At 52.6% G+C, this 19,527-nt stretch overlaps 10 protein-coding genes across 10 annotated transcripts; 8 read left to right on the top strand and 2 right to left on the bottom strand.

Annotated features, from left to right (window-relative positions):
• Positions 1-20: 20 nt before the first annotated feature.
• Positions 21-1,840, bottom strand: PHYSODRAFT_534075 (hypothetical protein; the record flags this gene model as incomplete). Its single annotated transcript, XM_009540705.1, has 4 exons — positions 21-902; positions 970-1,177; positions 1,250-1,377; positions 1,433-1,840. The coding sequence occupies 4 exons, from the start codon at positions 1,838-1,840 to the stop codon at positions 21-23; spliced, it is 1,626 nt and encodes a 541-aa protein (XP_009539000.1).
• A 358-nt stretch (positions 1,841-2,198) lies between these two features.
• PHYSODRAFT_261959 (hypothetical protein) lies at positions 2,199-4,703 on the top strand (the record flags this gene model as incomplete). The annotated part of the gene is made up of 1 exon (XM_009540704.1): positions 2,199-4,703. One exon carries the CDS (start codon positions 2,199-2,201, stop codon positions 4,701-4,703), a length of 2,505 nt encoding a protein of 834 aa, XP_009538999.1.
• A 301-nt stretch (positions 4,704-5,004) lies between these two features.
• Positions 5,005-5,786, bottom strand: PHYSODRAFT_465584 (hypothetical protein; the record flags this gene model as incomplete). Its single annotated transcript, XM_009540703.1, has 2 exons — positions 5,005-5,530; positions 5,614-5,786. Coding segments are annotated over 2 exons (699 nt in total), but the record flags the coding sequence as incomplete, so codon positions are not given.
• Positions 5,787-6,521: 735 nt separating this feature from the next.
• PHYSODRAFT_410753 (hypothetical protein) lies at positions 6,522-6,725 on the top strand (the record flags this gene model as incomplete). Its single annotated transcript, XM_009540702.1, has 1 exon — positions 6,522-6,725. A coding segment is annotated over one exon (204 nt), but the record flags the coding sequence as incomplete, so codon positions are not given.
• Positions 6,726-9,910: 3,185 nt separating this feature from the next.
• PHYSODRAFT_262005 (hypothetical protein) lies at positions 9,911-10,566 on the top strand (the record flags this gene model as incomplete). Its single annotated transcript, XM_009540701.1, has 2 exons — positions 9,911-10,251; positions 10,299-10,566. 2 exons carry the CDS (start codon positions 9,911-9,913, stop codon positions 10,564-10,566), a joined length of 609 nt encoding a protein of 202 aa, XP_009538996.1.
• A 767-nt stretch (positions 10,567-11,333) lies between these two features.
• PHYSODRAFT_533734 (hypothetical protein) lies at positions 11,334-11,828 on the top strand (the record flags this gene model as incomplete). Its single annotated transcript, XM_009540700.1, has 1 exon — positions 11,334-11,828. A coding segment is annotated over one exon (495 nt), but the record flags the coding sequence as incomplete, so codon positions are not given.
• Positions 11,829-11,894: 66 nt separating this feature from the next.
• PHYSODRAFT_403038 (hypothetical protein) lies at positions 11,895-12,548 on the top strand (the record flags this gene model as incomplete). Its single annotated transcript, XM_009540699.1, has 1 exon — positions 11,895-12,548. A coding segment is annotated over one exon (654 nt), but the record flags the coding sequence as incomplete, so codon positions are not given.
• A 373-nt stretch (positions 12,549-12,921) lies between these two features.
• On the top strand, positions 12,922-13,197 carry PHYSODRAFT_440737 (hypothetical protein; the record flags this gene model as incomplete). Its single annotated transcript, XM_009540698.1, has 1 exon — positions 12,922-13,197. A coding segment is annotated over one exon (276 nt), but the record flags the coding sequence as incomplete, so codon positions are not given.
• A 1,551-nt stretch (positions 13,198-14,748) lies between these two features.
• Positions 14,749-16,306, top strand: PHYSODRAFT_533938 (hypothetical protein; the record flags this gene model as incomplete). Its single annotated transcript, XM_009540697.1, has 2 exons — positions 14,749-15,042; positions 16,100-16,306. The coding sequence occupies 2 exons, from the start codon at positions 14,749-14,751 to the stop codon at positions 16,304-16,306; spliced, it is 501 nt and encodes a 166-aa protein (XP_009538992.1).
• A 957-nt stretch (positions 16,307-17,263) lies between these two features.
• On the top strand, positions 17,264-18,591 carry PHYSODRAFT_533944 (hypothetical protein; the record flags this gene model as incomplete). Its single annotated transcript, XM_009540696.1, has 2 exons — positions 17,264-17,798; positions 17,861-18,591. 2 exons carry the CDS (start codon positions 17,264-17,266, stop codon positions 18,589-18,591), a joined length of 1,266 nt encoding a protein of 421 aa, XP_009538991.1.
• Between the last annotated feature and the right edge of the window lie 936 nt (positions 18,592-19,527).

Below are 19,527 nucleotides of genomic sequence, written 5' to 3'. Positions count from 1 at the left end.
GATACTTCGAGCTAGATCAGTTAGTAGAACTCTTCGTCCACGCGGTTAATCTCATCGCGCAAACGGTTGATCTCGCCCAGATGCTTCTCCTTGAGGTGCAGCACCTCGGCAATGCGAGCTCGATTGCGAGCCCACTCCTGCTCTTTTGCACCTTTGACGATCTCAGCCACCTTGGCGAGACTCTGTTCGCGCATGGCGTCTTCCTGGGCTAGCAGCTTACCGATGTGGATATCGTGGGACCCGTTGATAGCGTTGTTCAGCGCATCTCGGTCGTTCAGGATGGCGCGACACTCATCAGTCAAGTAGTCGTCATCCTCGCCATCGTCGGACGCCATCCGTTCCAGTAACGTGACTGCCAGCTGGCTCACGTTCTCGAAGAAGTTGTTTTCAAGCACCTCGATCGTCCGGAAGTGCTCCGTGGCAATGTCGCGGGCCTCGGAGCCTACCGCTTCAATGGAGCTTTCCATCGCAGTGATGAGCTCCTGCGCTGTCTCAACGACGTCAGACTCGAGATTCATCAGCTCGTTGTGCAGCTTCTCACTGGAAAGTTCGGCGTCGTGGAGGAGCTGAAGCCCCGCAGCAGAGCCAGAGCCGTCGACATCCGAGTTCGAGACACTGTTGGCTGCTGCTGCCTGCTTCAGAAGCTGTTTGGCAGTCCGCCGATGGTTCTCCACCGCTCGAATACTCGCTTCCTGGGCGTCGGCCTGGAGTTTCTCGTACGTGGCTTTGAACCCGTCCACTTCCTTGGTCAGCGCGGAGTGCTTCTCCAGCAGAATGAGCTTGACGTCTTCTGCCGCCGCCTTGGCCTTCTCCGTGTAGTCGTCGATGATGTTGCGCAGCCCCGGCAAGACCTCGATCTTGCTCATCTCGGTGTCCTCCTTGAACATGTCCGTCAACAAAGTCTGGCAGGAAACGAATCAGTGAGACCTCGACCCGTTCAAGCACTCAGCAGATTAGTAGTGCATCTACCTCGAGGATGATCACGTTGGCGTCGCGCAACATGTTCAAGTATTTCTGCTGCTCGGCTTCTCGGGCGAGAGCAGCGTCTTCAATGGCCTTCACCTCCCTGAGCTCCTCCAGTTCGTCTTGGTACTGCTCACGCGCCTGCACGGTCTCGTTCTCGTCCACAAGCGCGTAGTCCAGATACTGGAGCTTCTCCAAGTGAGCCAGCAAGAATCTACACAAGCGAGACAAGGCGGAGTTTAGTTCTCACTCATCTCTATCAAATTCCGTCGATAGCAGCACCTACGGTCGATACTCCGGGTCGGAGCAGACGGGATTGCCGCTCAAATTCAACACCCGCAGCTTCTCGAGGCACTTCAAGTAGAGCAGACCCTCCGTGGAAGGCAGCAAATTGTTGCCAATGGACAATACCTGCTCACTCGGAAGTCAGCGGACAAGAACAAGACAGAGAAGGGTCATTTCCGCGTACCTGGAGCTCCTTGAGCGTGTCGAGGTTCTCGAGCTTGGCGATGCAGTTGTTGTAGAGACTCAGGTCCGTGAGCTTCACGAGGTTCTCCAGCCCCTTGATGCTCGAGATGTTGTTGAAGGACAGGTCCAGCCACTCGAGGTGCACGAGGTGGCCGATGCCGTCGATCTCCTGCAGCACGTTGTTGTCCAGCTGCAGCTTGACGAGGTGGCGCAGCGTCTCGAGGTTCTCCATCTTGAAGATGTTCTGGAACGACAGCGACAGCGTCTGCAGCTTGATGAAGTCCACGCTCTGGTCGGCCTCGTTGATGGCGTTGTTGTTGGCCGGGTCCAGGTCCGCACACGCCACCTTCTTGATCAGCTCGTCGCTGATCACCGCCACCTCCGCGTGCCGCACGCCCAGTCGATGCATGGCCTCCCCAGCAGCTCCGGGCGATGGGAGGGACCGGTCGGAGATACGCAGTCGGTCGCGCTTGGATCGGAACTGCCAAGAGTTAATGCGACGGGGCGGGCAGCTTTTGATGCGATGCCTCCTGCATCAACCAACCACCCCCTGAAATAGGGCAACATCCCACGAAACGGATCGAAGTTGAGCTCGTCAATGGCTTGGGACTCGCTCGGTGGTGTAAGCTTAGCTACCCATGGCGCTGAGATAAGGCTGTGAGTGGTCCATTGTCGAATTTCCAGCTTCATCCAGCCCAAACAAGCCCCACACAGCTCTGCTTGAAAGCACCACGGAACCCCCACCCCCCAACTAACAGGTTGAAACAATGGGCTGCGTTAGCTCCGTGCAGCGGCATCTGGCCGATGAAAACGCAGACGCCAGCGAGGCCTCACAAAGTGCGTCCTCCCAATCCGTCCCCTTCACCAAGACGCCGAGTGTGGCGCAGGTGCACGAGGGCGTGCTGTCGGAGATGGTCCGCTTCCGACGGCCGAACATCCGCGATTCGGCTGGTTTTGACGTGGTGGACAGCGAGGAAGTGACGCTCTTGATCCAGCAGGGTGGCGCTACCGATGGTCCGCAGCTGCTGCCGGAAGAGCAAGAGGCTGTTGTGACTGCTCTGCGCGGGAACGTCATCTTCTCCTGCATGCAGACCGAGCAGCTCCAGTCCCTGGCTAAGTGTATGTTCGTGCAGGTGGTCAAGGCGGGCGAGACCGTGATCACTGAGGGCGAGATCGGCGACAAGTTCTACGTGGTGCGCTCCGGGCGATTCGACGTGGTGGCGAGCGACGGTCACACTATCAACCGCCTTGCTGTTGGTTCTACCTTCGGCGAGCTTGGTCTGATCTACCGAGCCAAGCGCACAGCTACGGTGATCTCGGATCCCAAGGTCCCCGGTTCATTGTTTGCACTCCCTGGCAAATATTTCCGATACGTCGCAGCACAACGATCTCTCGAGACGTATCAAAGCTCGCTGGACGCGCTCAAGAAGGTGAAGTTGCTGAGCAGCTTGACGGCTGAACAGCTTGAAGTGGTGGCGGCTTCTGTGTATTCGCTGCAGTACCGACCTGGAGACACCATCGTACACAAGGGAGAGCCCGGTCGCGTCATGTACATGATTCAAGCTGGCACGGTGATGTGCACGGATATCGGGAGTGGCAGCGCTGCGATCGCCAAGGTGGAGCTCAAAGAGGGCGACTACTTCGGAGAGCGCGCATTGCTGTCGGCCGAGCCACGTTCCGCTACTGTCGTGGCTCAAACGGACGTCCGTGTCATTGCACTGGACCAAACGACGTTCACATCTCTGCTCGGTCCGCTGCAGCAGGTTCTGGACTACAACCGGATGCTGCGGACGTTGGAGAGCATCACTGTCATGAAGAAGGTGCCGTACGCGCTGAAGAAGAAGCTGCTGGACTCGGCGCGCATCGTCCACTTCGAGCCGAACGAGACGATCCTGAACGAAGGGGACGAAGGCGACACCTTCTACATCCTGAAAGAAGGCGAGGCGAAGATGCTGCAGCAGCCCAAGTCCCGATCGTCTTCAACCGCTTCATCGTCGTCGGCTCCAGCGTCTCCGATCCACAAGATCGTCCCATTGAACAATGGCAACGTGGAGCTGCCGTCCCCACCGCCACCTCTTCCTTCCCTTGAAGTTGCTCGCATCCTGCCAGGCGACACGTTCGGAGAGCTCGCCATCTTGGACCGCCGGTGCCAACCAGCCTCCATCATCGCCTGCACAAAGGTCGAGTGCTTCGCCCTGACCAGCCGCGACTTCGACAACATCTTCGAGTCGGTGAAGGAGGACCTGTACGACCTGGCAATGCAAAAGGAGAGCGTCAGCTGCGATAAGCTCTTCGCACACAGCATCACGTTGTCCAGCCTCAAGTACATCTGCGCCATCGGCATGGGCTCGTTCGGCGTCGTGCACATGGCGGAGCATGTCCCCACAGGTCGGTTTGTGGCCGTGAAGGAGATGTGGAAGTCTCGACTGGAGAAGTTCCGCCAGACGCACCACATCTACAGCGAGAAGAAGCTGCTCATGCAGATCGACTCGCAGTTCCTGCTCAAGTGTTACGCTACCTTGCAGGACGAAAAGAAGATCTACTTCGTCACGGAGCTCCTGGTCGGCGGCGAGCTCTTCCGTCGTATCGTGACGCCCGCGGGAATCCCCATTTTGCTCTCGCAACCCGACACCCGATTCTACGCGGCGTGCTGCATCAAGGCGCTCGAGTATCTGCACGAGCACAACATCATCTACCGGGACCTCAAGCCCGAGAACATCTTGCTGGACTCGAGTGGCTACGCCAAGCTCGTGGACTTCGGCTTTGCCAAGAAACTGACCGGCAAGACGTACACACTATGCGGAACTCCAGAGTACTTGGCTCCAGAGATCATCCTCGGCATCGGGCACAATGTGGCGGTGGATTGCTGGGGCCTCGGCATCCTCATCTACGAGATGGTCGTGGGCGACTCGCCCTTCTCGTCCCCCGACGAAGACCACCTCGCCGTCTGTCGAAATATCCTGCAGGGCCACATCTCGTTCCCTTCGGACTGCGACTCCGACTGGAAATCCGTAGTCCAAGCTCTGCTCCATCGCCAACCGGAGAAGCGCGCGTCGATGATCGCTGGGTCGTTGTTGAACGTTCGGAAAGAGAAGTGGCTCGCCAAGTTTGACTGGGAATCCTTCACGCAGAGAACCATGCCCACGCCCTGGATACCGGACGTCACGAGCGAGATCGACACAAAGTACTTCCCGCACGTCTCGAAGGAAGAGCTTGCCGAGTTCGAGTCTTGGAAGGAGCACAAACCTGTCGACAACTGGGAAGGCTTCTGAGCAAAATTCAATTTGTCTAATAATGTATGTATACTAGCGATTTTACCCCCACAAAGCTCCTTGTGTCTAAGTATCGACGAACCCTATATATCTTGGATTCCGGTCACATCTGTTGGTGGTTCTTCGTGTCTGCCTCACTCCCCTTCTCCTCCTCCTCTTCATCCTTCACGACGTCTCGGGTCATTACAGCCGACGGGTGTTTCTTCAGCGGAGCCAGCTTGGTCGACTCGAGGTATTCCTCCACGTCCAGCGCCACCTCCGCGGACTGAACCGTGTCGTTCCTTCTGCTCGTGAGCACCTGCGACTTCATGTCCACCACGGGCGCCGGCACCTCCACGACCGCCGACGTCTCGTACATCCTCTTCAGCAGCCGCTGGAAGCGCCGGAATTTGTTGGTCACGTGCGAGATCACGAGCACAGCCAGCAATGGGTACACCACCCCCCCCGCGATGAGAAAGTAGACGCACACCCCCATCTGCCAGCACGTGCGACCCGAGTCGTTCTCCGAACAGCGGTTGTACTGGTCCTTGTAGAACGTCGAGTCGATGACGGGCCGGAACACGAAGAAGTACCAGACCACGGCAGCCACTAGACACCCCATGCCGTTGAACACGCACAGGTGCATCAGGTACTTGTCCGCGATGGTGTTGTGCGTGGTGGTGATCAGGTGGACGGCCCAGACCACGACCACCACAGCCAACCCCGCCATGACCGACAGTATCAACTGTAAGAAGGTCATGGCTGCACCACAATACACCTCCATCACTTGGCAATATTGCTTGTGTAGCTCCCCCACTGCATCCGCGCAAAAAGTCTGCTGCGCAGCACTAAAAACAATGAGAAAATAAAGTTATTGTCAGAATAAAGTTTTTACCCCCCCACATAAGAATAATAAAATAATCTGTTTTACCATTGGGCGCTGTAGGTGTCGACTCCGCTCTCCTGGGGCGGGACCCAGAGCGAGTTGCCAGGGTCGAACTTGGGGTCGCCCACGTGCTCCGTGTAGTTGAGCCAGAGCCCCATGCCCTGCGAGTAGTAGACGGTGTCCCCGCGCTCGCCCGACTGCGACAGCCAGCGCGGCATGAGCGTCGTGTACCACGTAAGTGGCACTAAAGCCACGGCCAGCAGCACCACCGAGAGCTGCAGCAGGTTCTTCATGGCCGCTAGCGCAACAAGCTGCAAATGAGATGGAGCTCTCGGTGGATTTTGGTATATTGATAGCGAAACTGATATGCAACGAATGGATACATTGTGTGTGCCACACGAATTTGAATGGATATTTTATCTGACCTACGAAAAAAGGCTGGGATAGGATTGGTTAACTCACCTTTGATCGCCATTGATAAACTCAATCCGCACGCTCCACGGACATCTCCTGCGCCTGCTTCGCAGCCGCAGAATCTGCCCGACAATGTATCGCCACTATGGTCACGACGTACAACCGATTTCAGAGCAAAATCAATGGGAAGATTTTTAAATGGGTCTTATGCAGAACAGGTCTTAGATTTGATCAGAGCGTACTTTTTCTTTGAACTTGTGGTTGGATCACATCTGCCATGCTTTGACGACGTAGGTCGCCTCACTACACAACGAAACTGAGCGGAGCGACTGCCGTGGTGGGTGCTGGGAAGTCCAGCCCCCTCAGTCATCCAACCCCGCGACGGACCGAGCCGCCGCGGTGCCCTGGGTTGCAGCCCAAGCGACCCCCGCTACGGAATCCGTCGATTGACGACCCCCAACGCTGTCCGCTCGACTCTCAAGACTCCCCGAGTGCCATCTCGGTTGGGCCAGCACTGCTCGCAGATGCCCGTGTGCTGCGAGGGCCTGGTCGACTATTACGACGACCCGCACAAGATGAGCGCCATGGACAAGAGCGCCAAGGATGTGGGCACGGGCTCTGTTTACGCCCCTGCCTGCGGCGACGTGATGAAGCTGTACCTCAGTATGGACCATTGTCGACTCGTTGTCCACGACAATCGGCTGCGGTGCGGTTGGGCGATTGTGTTCTCCTCGGTGACCACGGTTCAAGGGCAAGCGCGTGGAAGAGCTTCAAGATCAAGAACAAGAATATCGCGTCGGATCTGAAGCTGGCGCGCAAGTGGGGCGGACGGGACTTCAGCATGAAGTCTTGAGCCATGTCGTCTCCAACGATGAGTACGCGATCGACCGCCAGGAAGTGGCTTATGGCTTCGACGGGTCAACTCTGCCTTGCACCACGTGCAGCACGACATGGTGCGCTATGCAAGCTGTGCTATTTGATGGTCGAAGACACGGAAGTGACGTGGTTCTGAGGCAGACGCCGTCCGTCGCGGTTACGCGCCGACCGGTGCGTGGTGAGTACGGAGCACGTCAAGTCCACGGAGATTATCCGGGTGCATTGCCGCTGTTCCTGCTGTTCAAGTCCGCGTAGCTCGCCGCTGCCGTGCTCCGAGTCGAGCGCCAACGCGCGCACTTTGGCCGTCACCGTGAGCGAGCCTGGTACCGCGTATCGATGCCCACGACACCCCCATGGTGCGCGTCAGGCGGTGCGTGATGTCCACGCGGAGCCCGACGAGGTGTGCGCGCAGTCGGATAGCCCGGCTCGGACGGCTCGAAGACGCGCTAGCGCTGCTGCTGCTGGTCCTGCTTCTGCTGCCGGTCGGTCAGGGTTGTTCGCAGTGCAGCGTCTTAGCTTCGGAGACGTTGTTACCGTGCTGCGGTTGTGGTACCTCGCTACGAATCGAAGCGCTTTTTTCTTCCAGCCAAGCAGGAGTGAGGCTTGTCTTGTGGACCACAAGACCACAAGTTGTGGCTAGCTAGACTACACAATTCTAAAGTATATGTACCACATACATGCTGTAATAGTAGGTAAACTAAGTTAACGAGTTGTGTGTCAGTTACCTGTGGAGTATCGATGTTGAGAGTGTGAAAGGAAACCACTGGTTTCAAACTAGCCCAGGTGTGCGCAGCGCACCGTGCGCTGCTTTGACTGAAAGGCACCTGCAGTGCTCAGTGTACAGTGCAGTAGTTGCGAATGGGATACAATTCAGCACCACCCATAGAAGCATGAACAGCGTGTGCTATTGCAGCTAATGAATCTTGCTGTCAAGAGAAGTTGGGAAGGGATGCATGTTGGATTAGTAGCTGATAGTACAAGTAGCAGTAGTTGCAAATACCTCATGCACACCTTTTCACCTAAAGAGAGCTGTGAATGTTTGGCTCAGGTCTTTCGATTTGGTCTCACAATCAGCATGTTCAAATCCTGGACCTGATCTGCATAAGAACCAAAATAAAGGCAACCAATCAATGAGGAATCTAACTCGACGAATTTGCAAATGAACTGGACCAGCCTCCATCATTCGTGAGAAGTCTAAAACACTCAGTCAATAGACAGCACTTACTGTAAATTGACCTAAAGACGTTACTGGTTCATCACCGGTGTCGATTAGAAGGGGGGACATCGCCCGAATTAATCCTGTTTGGGCTGGTCTATCAGCACTTCGTCGCTTCCTATCCCAGTATTAATCTGAAGTTAATTTGCTCATACTTCGATTTCTTGTTTAGCCTAATCCAGGTTTTCATGATTTTTGCAAGGTCTTTAGTACTTACTTGATGTTGTAAGCGAAATTATGTATCGCCATTAAGTTAAAGTTTAAGGAAGCTGTGGGCATATTTGGTAGAGGCATGTATCACAAAGGGTGAAGCGGATAAGAAAGAAAACACTCACTGTATCGTAGATGACAAAAAAAAAACACTCGCCAAAAGTCGGCATTTTCGCCGATTTTTCGTCCAAAAGTATCGGATTGTGATGACAAAAGTAGGTCATTTTCGTGACAATAAAAATGTCCAGTTGTATGACAAAGACACAAAAGTTTCGAAATATATACTTAATTTCTGTATTTTTATTTGCATCAAACAAATTAGAAGTATAATTATCATAGAAAACACATGACATAATTGAAACGTTAGGAAAAATAGAAAAGTTTAGCATTTTAAGTACACAGATATGACAAAAATATGCACTTTCGTGGGTACCCAATGACAGCCGTTCTTTGCGAGTGTTTTTTTTTCATCTACGGTACAAGAATTTGTTAATTAACAATACATTGTAACTCTGCTTCGCTTGCCTTTCTAGGCATGTTCACGCTGTGGAGTATTGTTCCGCACACGACAGCGACGACACTGCGTTGCAGCTGTCGCCGGTTGCTCGACCGACACAGCAGCCGACACCTGAGGTCCGCGTCAACGTTGCTACTGCATAAATTATTGTGTGTGAGCCGCATCAACAGAGACACTACGTAATGAAGCGTCATTGGTTGGTACTGCGGAGCTGGTGGGTGTTGCCATATAGGGCACGCACCCCTTGCAGCCAGGTCGAAGATGTAGGAGAGGGCCGATAAACGTCTTTCCTAAATGAATTCAACTCGCAATCTATTATCCTTTGCAGCTCGCAAACGTCATAATCGCATACCGTGCGCTGTATATCATGATATGGGTTTCGCCAGGTGATGTGTCTGTTCCATTGAAGTTATGGCTCGCAGATATTTGACGATGTTGGTTCGTGAATTGTCTGGTTATCGTCATCTTTGACTTTAAGCTCACACGCATGCCATATTGAGAAGTCTGGATAGCCATATCCCGAACACGTACTGTAATCTGCTCACTGCATTACGCGTTTTGACGGATCCTTGTGTTATCCTAGATCCTTTAGTCGTTGCCGCACATTGAAATGCTGTTAAATGAGACGCCGATAGATGACCAGCGCTTGAGGTTACATTGTTAGTTAATTAGATAAGCCCCCCCCCCCCGATGAGCTCGTAGCCGCACAAGCAAATTTGCGACGCGCTGTACCATCCCAAACCGTATCAATCCAAAAGATTACCCAGTGCAAGTGCCTGCATTGTTCAAGCTGGGACCATGAAGCAAGCACCAGCATAGTCGTCGCTCATTCCTCGATATGCGACGAGCTGCTCCAACCTCGTTCGCCCCACTGTCGCCTTCTTTACAGGCAACCACACGACATGATGCATTCCATCCGAGTGATCGAAGACGACGGGGCTACCGACGGTTTATCAACGACCTCTCACACCGAAACCCGGAAGACTCACGAGGGTTTCCCACGGAGAAACTTGGCAAAGACTTCTACGTCCCCAGTGGCGAAGATTTTGTTCCTGGATGGTGTGCGCGGCACTGCGGTAGTGTTCGTGGTGACCCAGCATTCTGGGTACATGCATGACCTCTTCATGGGAGCGGTCGGCGTGGACGCCTTCTTCGTGCTGTCTTCCTTCCTGGTGACCATGATCTTCATGAAGAAGAGCATCAAGCTGATGACGGAGAGTGCGTCCTACCGCAAGTGGGGCTTCGCTCTGCTCGACTATTTTTCCAAGCGCTTCGTCCACGTCTACCCGCTCTTCGCACTGCTGGTGATTGCGCTGTGGCTGATGCCGTTCGAGTACAAGAACGGATTCTATTTGGTTAAGAGTCCTGACGACTTTAACCTGCTCCAGACCCTCACGTTCGACCCGGAGCACCGCCACTATCTGCTGTGGACTCTACCCCTGGAGATTTCGTACTACTTTATTCTACCCGCGTTCGGGCTGGCCGTACTCAAGATAGGTCGCTTCTGGTGGATGTCTTCGCTCTGCTGTACGTCTGGGTCATCCACAAGGGGCTCTACACGACTCGAGACAACTACTACCGACAGCCATTGACCAAGCACCTGCCGACATTCGTTGCGGGGTCCATGGCTGCCGTAATCTTTGTCAAGTTGGAGGCGTGGATTAAAAGCGCACAATTCACGTTCCGTAAGCTGCGCGTCATCGGCATCCGAGTGGTAGAAGACGCCTTGATTGCAGCCTACCTCAGCGTCGTCTTCCGTGGATAATTCTTCAACTGGTTGGGCATGCCGCTCCCGCCAGACACTCACTACATCATGCCGTTCACGAGCGTCAAGCTGTCGCTGCTGATCGTGATCGAGATGATCCAGCCGTCCACTGTGGCCGAAAGCTTCGAGTGGGTGGTGCTTCGCTATCTGGGCAAAATCAGCTTCTCCGTCTACCTGCTGCACGTGTTCGTGATCTTCACTGTGTCAATCAAGTTCGAGCCAAAAAATAAAAAAGGAAAGTGATCGTCAACAACCACTTTTCCGGTCACTAGCAACCTGCACTTTCTAACTGTACTTTCTCAAGCATCGTACCGGTACCGGTAGCCAGATTGTCAGTTCCCAAGCTTGATCTGTTGCTCTGCCTCAGTGCCAGAGCTGTTAATACCGGTACAGTATTCCAAAGCACGGCAACCATACAAAACGTTGACCGCGGCGATGACCAGCGCTAACGTGTAGGTGGCTCAGCTTAAACCCCTTGATTCACAATAACTCGCGCGAGTTAATCTAAATTTCTTGATTCACAATAACTCGCGCGAGTTAATCTGAATTTCTTGATTCACAATAACTCGCGCGAGTTAATCTGAATTTCTTGATTCACAATAACTCGCGCGAGTTAATCTGACGCTCAGACGTTCAAATATTCAAATATCACAACCTTGGTGTAATCCACACGAGATTACTGTCGGCCAACAGCTCCCCACACAACACAACAAGCCAGTACCTTTCGAGAGTTTGCGGAGAACCTAGCTGCAGCTGTCCCACCTCAGATGTCTCCAAACCACACCTGGACGAAGTTAGCCGAGTTCCAAGGCGAAGATGCGTTAGTCAAGTTTCGCTGGGAGCGATTTTGCTGTTCTGCCATATTTTGGGTGAGGACGCGCTGGTGTATGATTTGCCCCGGGGACCACTCGATGGCTGAGCGGCGCCTTCGCTGTCTGAGTCCAGACTGTAAAGGATCTGTTACATGTGCAACGCTCTGGAAAGTGCATGAGTGCCCGACTTCGAAGCGGTGGATTGCGTACACAAATGGCCAGCCACACGTGCGTGGAGACATAGCGTGTTCGTTACCACCTCACGCCAAGGTGACACGTGAAATGCGCGACTACATCCAGCGAATGGACGAAAACGCGGTACCACCACGCTTAATCTGGAGCAACATGCTTCGTGCACCTGAAATACCGACTCCAGTGCTTGGGTTTCCGACGTGCCCTCACGTTCTGCGTAGTGTCAAGTACAATCGATGGCTGCAGGGGTCTAAAAACCTTATTGTCAGGACGAAGGAGTTAGTGAAGGCGAAGGCCTTCGTTGCTAGAGTGGATCCCGACACCGCGTTTGTGTTTGGAAATCGTGAAGATGAGCACGGCTTCCCTTTTGTCGGGAACGGGGAAGATGATGAGCCTTTGATACTTGGAATCACGAGCTTGAAGCTAATGCAAAACATCAGTTCGCTACAGGATCGCGAAGCATTTCTTATTTTTCACTTGGACGCTACTTTCAAGCTGAGCGACATCGGTTACCCTGTTGTTACGTGCGGTTTCACCGATCGCCACCGAAACTACCACCTAGCCGCGCTTTTCATTGTTAGCCAAAGGACCCGACGCGAATATTACGAATCGATTGGAGCTTTCGCACGAATTTTCAGGACCCACATGAAAAGACCACTTCGAGTTGACGTGATAATGGGCGACGCCGAAGAGGCCCAATTGAACGGACTGCGAGATGTTGCAGAATGTGCAACCTGTCCGTACCTGATGTGTTTCTTCCACGTGATGTACAATGTACGCAAGCGAGTGCGACACTTACCAGATTCGGTGCGAGCTATGGTGTATCGTGGTATTCTTGACATGCACTACACACTCAACCAAACCGAATTTTGGGAGGTGTGGGGGCGTGTATCTCAAGAGCGGCAATGCGATAGAAGGTTGCACGTCCTTTTGACATATTTCGCGGCACAATGGATTCATAGCCGCTTCTGGAGATGGCAGATTTATCACTCTCCAGGGGGGGTACGCTACAACCAACAACCCATGTGAAGTGTTTAATGCCAGCATCAAGCGCTATACGCAGCGCAAGGCAGCGGATACGCGCCGTTTGTTGATGAAGCTACTGACGATTGCAGAAGATTATTCGCTGTGTGTACCACCTCCCATGGCATCTGGACCAAACGCCCCGCCTCAAGTTGCAAAGCAGCTGGCCCGAACGATAGTGTCGACCAACCGAGTCGTCGTTTACGCTACGACCGAGAAGTCGGTTGTTCGCGTGCTATATCATTGCGGTGATCATTTGGAAGACCGCCCCGAACTGTCTGATTATGACGAGTTGAAGGCCCCCAGCAACGTCAAAACTCCTGTCATCATATCGCCCGAGTGTTTAACAGATGCAGAAAAGGCTACCGCTGCCAAGTTCTATCGGGAAGCTGTGAAATGGTCTGTACGCCGCGCGCACCACGTTGGCATGCCACGAGGCGGGTGGGCGGTGCACCTGAGTACGTTTGAGTGCTCATGTCTTTTCTATAAGAAGTTCCTGTTTTGTGCCCACATAATCTGTGGACGTGCGGCTTACGGACTCAGCGTGCCTGGAGTTAATGGGTCCAATTTAAGATTCAAGGATAGGCGTGTGCGCCAGAAGCGTCCACAAGTGAGCAGTGCGGCTACAGTGCATGTAGATGATTCAGCTACCGGTTTACTGCTGGCAGCCAACGAAGTGTCGCTGCATGGCAATCACACCGGGTCCGATCTCAGGAGACATGCGCATACCTTCCCAGCTCAAAGTCTTGGTGTGGTCGGGGCAGAAGTCGGGTTCGATATTGGCTTCGCGCCTGGTTTCAACCTTTGTCCGCAAGATCACACCAGATACACAGCATATGCCTACAGACCAACTGGTTACACGGCGACTTTACCAGACCCGGTGGCTTTCCAGCTCGATCCACAGCATTTCCAGCCTCTCTACCCGCCGATTGCACAGCCAAGTCCTGCAGCTCCCCCATATTCATTTCAGACTGGTTTGGCGGCTTGGCAAGAAACATTTACCAGTTCTGGGTCATATGTATGGTCTACGTCAACCACATCTGAGCATTTGCCACCTCCAACCGAGCCCTTCCCCATCAGACGCCAAATTGGCCGTCCCCCCCTGGTCACGGCGGCCCTCGACATGCGATTTTTGTTAGATTAGTTCCTGGCTAGAGGCTACCTGCGTGTCTATAGGAATATTACATCTTTTACGACTGAAGTACTTCTCAAAAGGTCGGTAATGTTGAAATTGAGGCTGGTTGTTGCCACCGATACCATGTAGTTGTTTCCTGGACCTTGCTTATATCGCAAGATCTACAAACATCTACGTCACAAAGCGATATAATTGATGACTCACATAGTATGTATTCGAATGCCAGTCTGTAGGTGTTTCTGGTTTTGTGAGTAGAACAATCAGGCTCGCGTAACGAAACCACTTTCGAGCTCTCCCGGAATCTATCTTGATTTCTCAACAGCGTTTTCCGTGTTTATAATTTAGAATTCATCGGCTTGGAAGCACCTGCTAACTATTTGCACTTGGTGCCGCCAACGCAACATGGTCACTATGTGCTACTCTCCATATATCAAAATGGAGGTTTCCATTGAGTTATATAAAGCCCACATGTGTAGTTTGGGTCATCCCTTGGCTTAGTTCGTGCTCGGCACTTGTCGCTTCGCGCTTGTCCTGTTCAGGCGTCAATAAGTCTTGGGCCTCGCTGCTGTCATCCTGTACAAGCAACCCCCTACTAGCTACAATGGACGGAAAGGCAACTTGGCTGAGTAGGCGTTCGTGTTAACCGGATAAGCTCACGGCCACTGCTCAAGTATAAGCGTATCGCCACAAATGCGGGCTTAGGGAATGTAAGCACTGCAGTTCGAACCTCATACAGCCCCCCTGGCCTGCTGTAGGTCGGTTACGCACTACTTCATACTAACCCCGAAGTACTTCATACTAACCTCAAAGTGCTGGATTCAGAATAACTCACGCGAGTAAATCTGAAATACTGGATTCAGAATAACTCGCGCGAGTTAATCTGAAATGATGGATTCAGAATAATTCGCGCGAGTTAATTTGATATTTACTCTTGATCTGATTAATCTGATACCTAAAATGATTGGCCATATACGGCTGACTATCATTCGAGAATTCCCCCTCCCTTCCCCCCTTTTCCGAATGAAGAGGCGGGTGTGTGTGAATCGCACTGAGAAGGAGAAGCTTGCGCTTCTTAGGCGCTGGAAAGTAGATAACCCAGATTGGACTCTAGAAGAAGCCGCTGTCGAGCATGAGGTCAAGGAATCGACTTTGAGAGGCTGGGTGAAACGCTACTGGGATGTTTGTGACGAAGAGGTTGGCTCAGATCGCAAGCGCAACGAAGGCGGAGGACGAAAACACAAGATGAAGCCGTACGAATGGAGAGTAATCGAATACCTTGATGAGCTTATGGAGGACAACTGGACGTTTGACGATGTGATGTTTTATTGCCGGAGCCTGGAAGAGTTCAACTCGGATTTTGACATTCCAGAGTCCCAAGTAACATGGGTAAAACGGTTTATCCAACGCTACACAGCACGTGTACCCCCTGACGATGGCGGTGTACCCTCTACTGACGGCGGTGCAACCTCTGGTGGTGGCGGTGTAACCCGTGGCGATGACAGTGAGCACGAGGAGAATGGAGGTGCTGGCGGCGTAACCCCTGGTGTCGACAGTGAGCGTGGTCAAAATGATGGAGTAACCACTAGTGATGATGGTGTAACCCCTCGTGATGGCGGCGTAACCCCTGGTGAGGACAGTGAGCTCGAGCAAGATAATGGTGTAACCCCCGGTGACGGCGCTGTACCCTTCGATGGCTGTGGAGATGAAGACAGCGATGAAGACAGCTACGATAGCGCTGGATCGGATGAAAGCGATAGCAGTAGCGAGAGTATGGATTGTAACGAGTCCGAAGAGAGCGAGTATGAGGTACCTACAGCTGCTAAGAAGACTTCTTTGCCTCGGAGGCAGTCTGCTACCAGGTCGCGGAAGCAGAAGCCAATATTGGAGTGGACGCGTGGTGATGATACGAGCTGGATCTATCGCGAGGACCTGGACAGCCTAATGCCGCATCAGACTTTGACAGAGTCCGCCGTTGATTATTTTGTGCATGGTTTCATGCCTCGGGAGAATGGCTTAATTTTTTGCCGCGGAACTTCTTTTTTCCGAACGATGCAAGCCGTGAAAAGAACGGGAGGAGAAAGCTGCAAGGGACGAGCGCCTCGCTGGTCACATAGGGAAATTTGACTGGGTATCGTACCGGTTTGTTATTCTTCCAGTCAACGGTAATAGTCACTGGAGCTTTCTTGCGGTTGAGAATCCCCTGCAGGGGGCTTCATTCGGCTGTATCACGTTAATTCTGCTACAGAAGCGCACGACACGGCAAACGTGTTTTCCTTGATGCAGTGGTGGTTAGCGAAAGCGGGTCCCAGAAACAGCTTCGGTGGGGTCGGTTAAATGGAGTTTTCACGCCTGCCCTACCAAGCCTCAGCAGCAAAACTCTGTTGATTGTGGAATTTATCTGCTCTACTTCATCGAAAAGATATCCACAGCGATTATGAAAGATCGCCCGCATACGCCACGTGGATCAATGGATAAGTTGTGCTCCGACAAATTCAATGTCGAAAACTACCGTGCGCTTCTACATCAGCGTATTATCCGCGCGGCCAACGTAGCAAATAAGAAGAGTAAAATCCTATAAATATAAGTACCATGGCATCCTAATTACATTTCTTGCGCAGGTGTTACATGTACCTGCGCGCGCATGCTCTCAATAATATTGTTGTCTCGCTCAGAGCGAGTCACTCTAGCTTTTGACCAGTCCTTTTCCCAGAGCGAGTCGCTCTGCATGTAGCTACCGACCTGTCCATTTCCCAATCGTCGATCGTGCTATGGTAGAATATCATCAAATCTCCGACCGCACTTAAGATGATAGGTATACAAATCCTCAGTCAAGCGCGGTCGGAGAATAACAGTATTACCCTACCCCTTCCCAAAGTGTTATGCATACACAGTCCAAGATAGATTAGTCGTCCCGTTTGCTCATTGATCGGAGCCTTGGGATGGATGGCACGGAGCGAGCGTAGCGAGCCCCCGCCTGCGGTTTGACAGTCCGTGAGCGTAGCACGCGGCTGCAAACCCAGGACCCAGCAGTGCTCTACCTAGCAAGCGGAGGCGACGCGTGCGAGCCGCAGCGGGCTTAGGGTTCTGGCCCAGCGAGCGCAGCGAGCCTTTAGGGGTTTTAGGTTCGCGCGTAGCGCGTAGCTGGGTGATAGTTAAAGGTGACCCCCCTCCTATCCGCATGTTTTGTGGACGAGTCGGAGAAAGTCAGAGGGTCGGAGGTTTTTGGGTATGGAGTAATATTAATATTCACTCTGTTCCAACCGCTACTCTTTTTTGTAATCCCAAACCGCTCGTACTCGACGACTTTCACCCAATGAATGCCTTAAGTTTGATGAATTTTGGCCAATCGGAAGCCCCTCTAAACTAGGGCATTTTTCCAACCGTTCCAACCATATTTGGTTGGAATTTTGTCAGAATATTTTTAATGCCATACAAATGTCTATAGAAATGCATATCCCAAAAATATCCTTCAGTTTCCAACCCGAATGGTCGGTACATATTTTTTGTTCAGAGTGAAAAGAGCAGGCAGGCTAGCATGTCGATTGCATCGCTTGCTCCTGCCAACAGCAAGAAGGCCAGGACGACGGCGATCAACTCGTTCACGACGTTCCTGGCCGCGGATATCATGACACTCGAAGCCACCCACCAGCTCGTCGACGGGGATAAGACAGGTAAGATATTGCGTATTATACTAGACAAGTATGCATATTCGTTAGCCACATCAGCCGAAAAGGTAAGAGCGACCAATACGTGTCTAGCATACTATGGCAACCTCAAGAATTGGCTAGTAGATAAGTACCCACTGCAAGGAGCTTTAGTTAAATCTCAGCTCCAAAAAATTCTATCTGGGCTGGGTAAGTATTGTAGCAACCGAGAGGAGGTCGGCAACGAGAAGAAAGCACCCCCGTGCTCTAAACAAGACTTAGAAGCTATGGTGTCTCTACTGTACTCAACGGCTGCGACGAAGAGTGAATACCTCGACGCGGCCCTAGTCGTGATGATGTGGTACATTTACGGTCGAAGCTCGGACGCGGAAACAGTCGAGAAGAGCCAGCTATCCATCTTGCCTGGTAAGTAATTAATTACGATGTTCTTAGCAGAATTATTTTAACACTGAGGGCATTTATGCTAGGTGGCGTCTTATTTCTTCGATTTAAGCGGGTTAAAACAGCTTTACTACAAGGCATCTCCTTATTCAAGGACCCAACGAATTTGTTGACATGTCCTCTGCAAGCTTTGGCTGTGGCGCTGGTTATGCAGAAGGCACCAAGCCAGCGCGTGTTCCCTCAGTTCATCGCCAAAAGGCACAGATCAGATGATATTGATGATGTACAGGAGCTTACACTGATTCAACTACTGGAAGTTGATGATGACCAGCCTTCTATGGAGGAATCTGAAGCACCTTCAACAAAGCGGGCAGTTCCAGGTGCACAAGCATACGTCAACAGGTTGCTGGTTAGAGTTAAAAAACTCGCCGATTTGCGAAGCATTCGTATGACGCCAGATCTTACCTCTCATTCGTTTCGACGTGGTGGGGCCATGCATGCCAACGACGGTACCTTGGCGGAAAACTGGATTATCGAGCGCGGGGGCTGGCAGCTGGACCGCGTCAATAAGGCCTTCAGGTACATGCTTGGTACAACCCAAGCCGACCAAAAGGTGTCCCGCGTCCTGAGTGGCTGGAAGCCCAAGGACGGCGCGCGGCTACCAACGCTAGCCGCTCTGGACACGCCAGTCTTGGTCCGCGCTCGCAAGATGCAGCAGCTTCTCTTTTCCAGTACGATGGCTTTCGCTGACGCTACCTTGAACCTCGACGACGACGTCGCTGACGTACCCTGTTCATGCATTACCCCGACATGTTAGTGCTATGCCCAAGCAGCCCGCTCATCACGAAGATACGTGAGCTCCTAGCACAACGAGCCATCGGTGAGTCCGAGCTGTTGGCGTGGAGCGTGAGGATTAACCAGGCATTCATGGCACCTCCTGCATCAGAGGCTTCGGCTAGCGCTGGTGAGGAGCAGTCGCCTGCGTTGATTGACCTCATCAAACGCCAGTCCGAGCAGATCGACGTCTTAATCCTGCAGAACAAACGACTCGACGAGCGCATATTAGCTGTTGAAGCACACCTTCAAGCACTTACCAACACAGCCGCAACTCAATCAGCAAACACCGACGTCACACTTCCTGCTCCTGAGCAACCACCGCCAATAGGAGCTACGACGACACGCCCGAAGAAGAAGGGAGCCCAGTCGTTGTCGGCAATCTGGTTCGAGTGGTTTACAGCGGAGCCTCGTGTGTATGTGTCGCGTTATGTAAAGAAGACAGCGTTGTACGAGTACAGGCACATCGCAGGGTATCTCATGCTCTTCTTACCTGAAGGTTTCGCGCTTGACACTTCGTCGCCTGCATACAAAAGCGAGGTCCTGGAGCTAGGTGATAAAGCGCAGCAGAACGCACTCACCTTCTTGAAATCGCACGGCTCCTCCGCGGTTGCAGCAGGTTCGGCGTTGAAGGCTCTTCGTCAGATGCAGAAGCTTGGTAAGCTCGACCCGCTCATCGCCCAGTTACATGAACGCGTTGACCAAGGTGTCATTGTCGATCCGACGCCACCTTCAGCACTTCCATCATTCATTCGACTGACGCCCGCGCAAGGTTGATCTGCTACTGTAACACAGCAAAATTAACAAACTCAACAGTTAAAGCGACCCACCGCACACCAGGCTCGCTGATCAAGGGACAATACCACCGACATCACATGAATACATGAACAACCTCATAATTTGGGTAAACCTCTTCGTG

The sequence above is a fragment of the Phytophthora sojae genome, assembly GCF_000149755.1.
Source record: "Phytophthora sojae unplaced genomic scaffold PHYSOscaffold_16, whole genome shotgun sequence".
Taxonomy (NCBI): domain Eukaryota; phylum Oomycota; class Peronosporomycetes; order Peronosporales; family Peronosporaceae; genus Phytophthora; species Phytophthora sojae.
The sequence above is the reverse complement of the archived record's forward strand: the minus strand, read 5'-3'. Positions and strand labels throughout refer to the sequence as shown.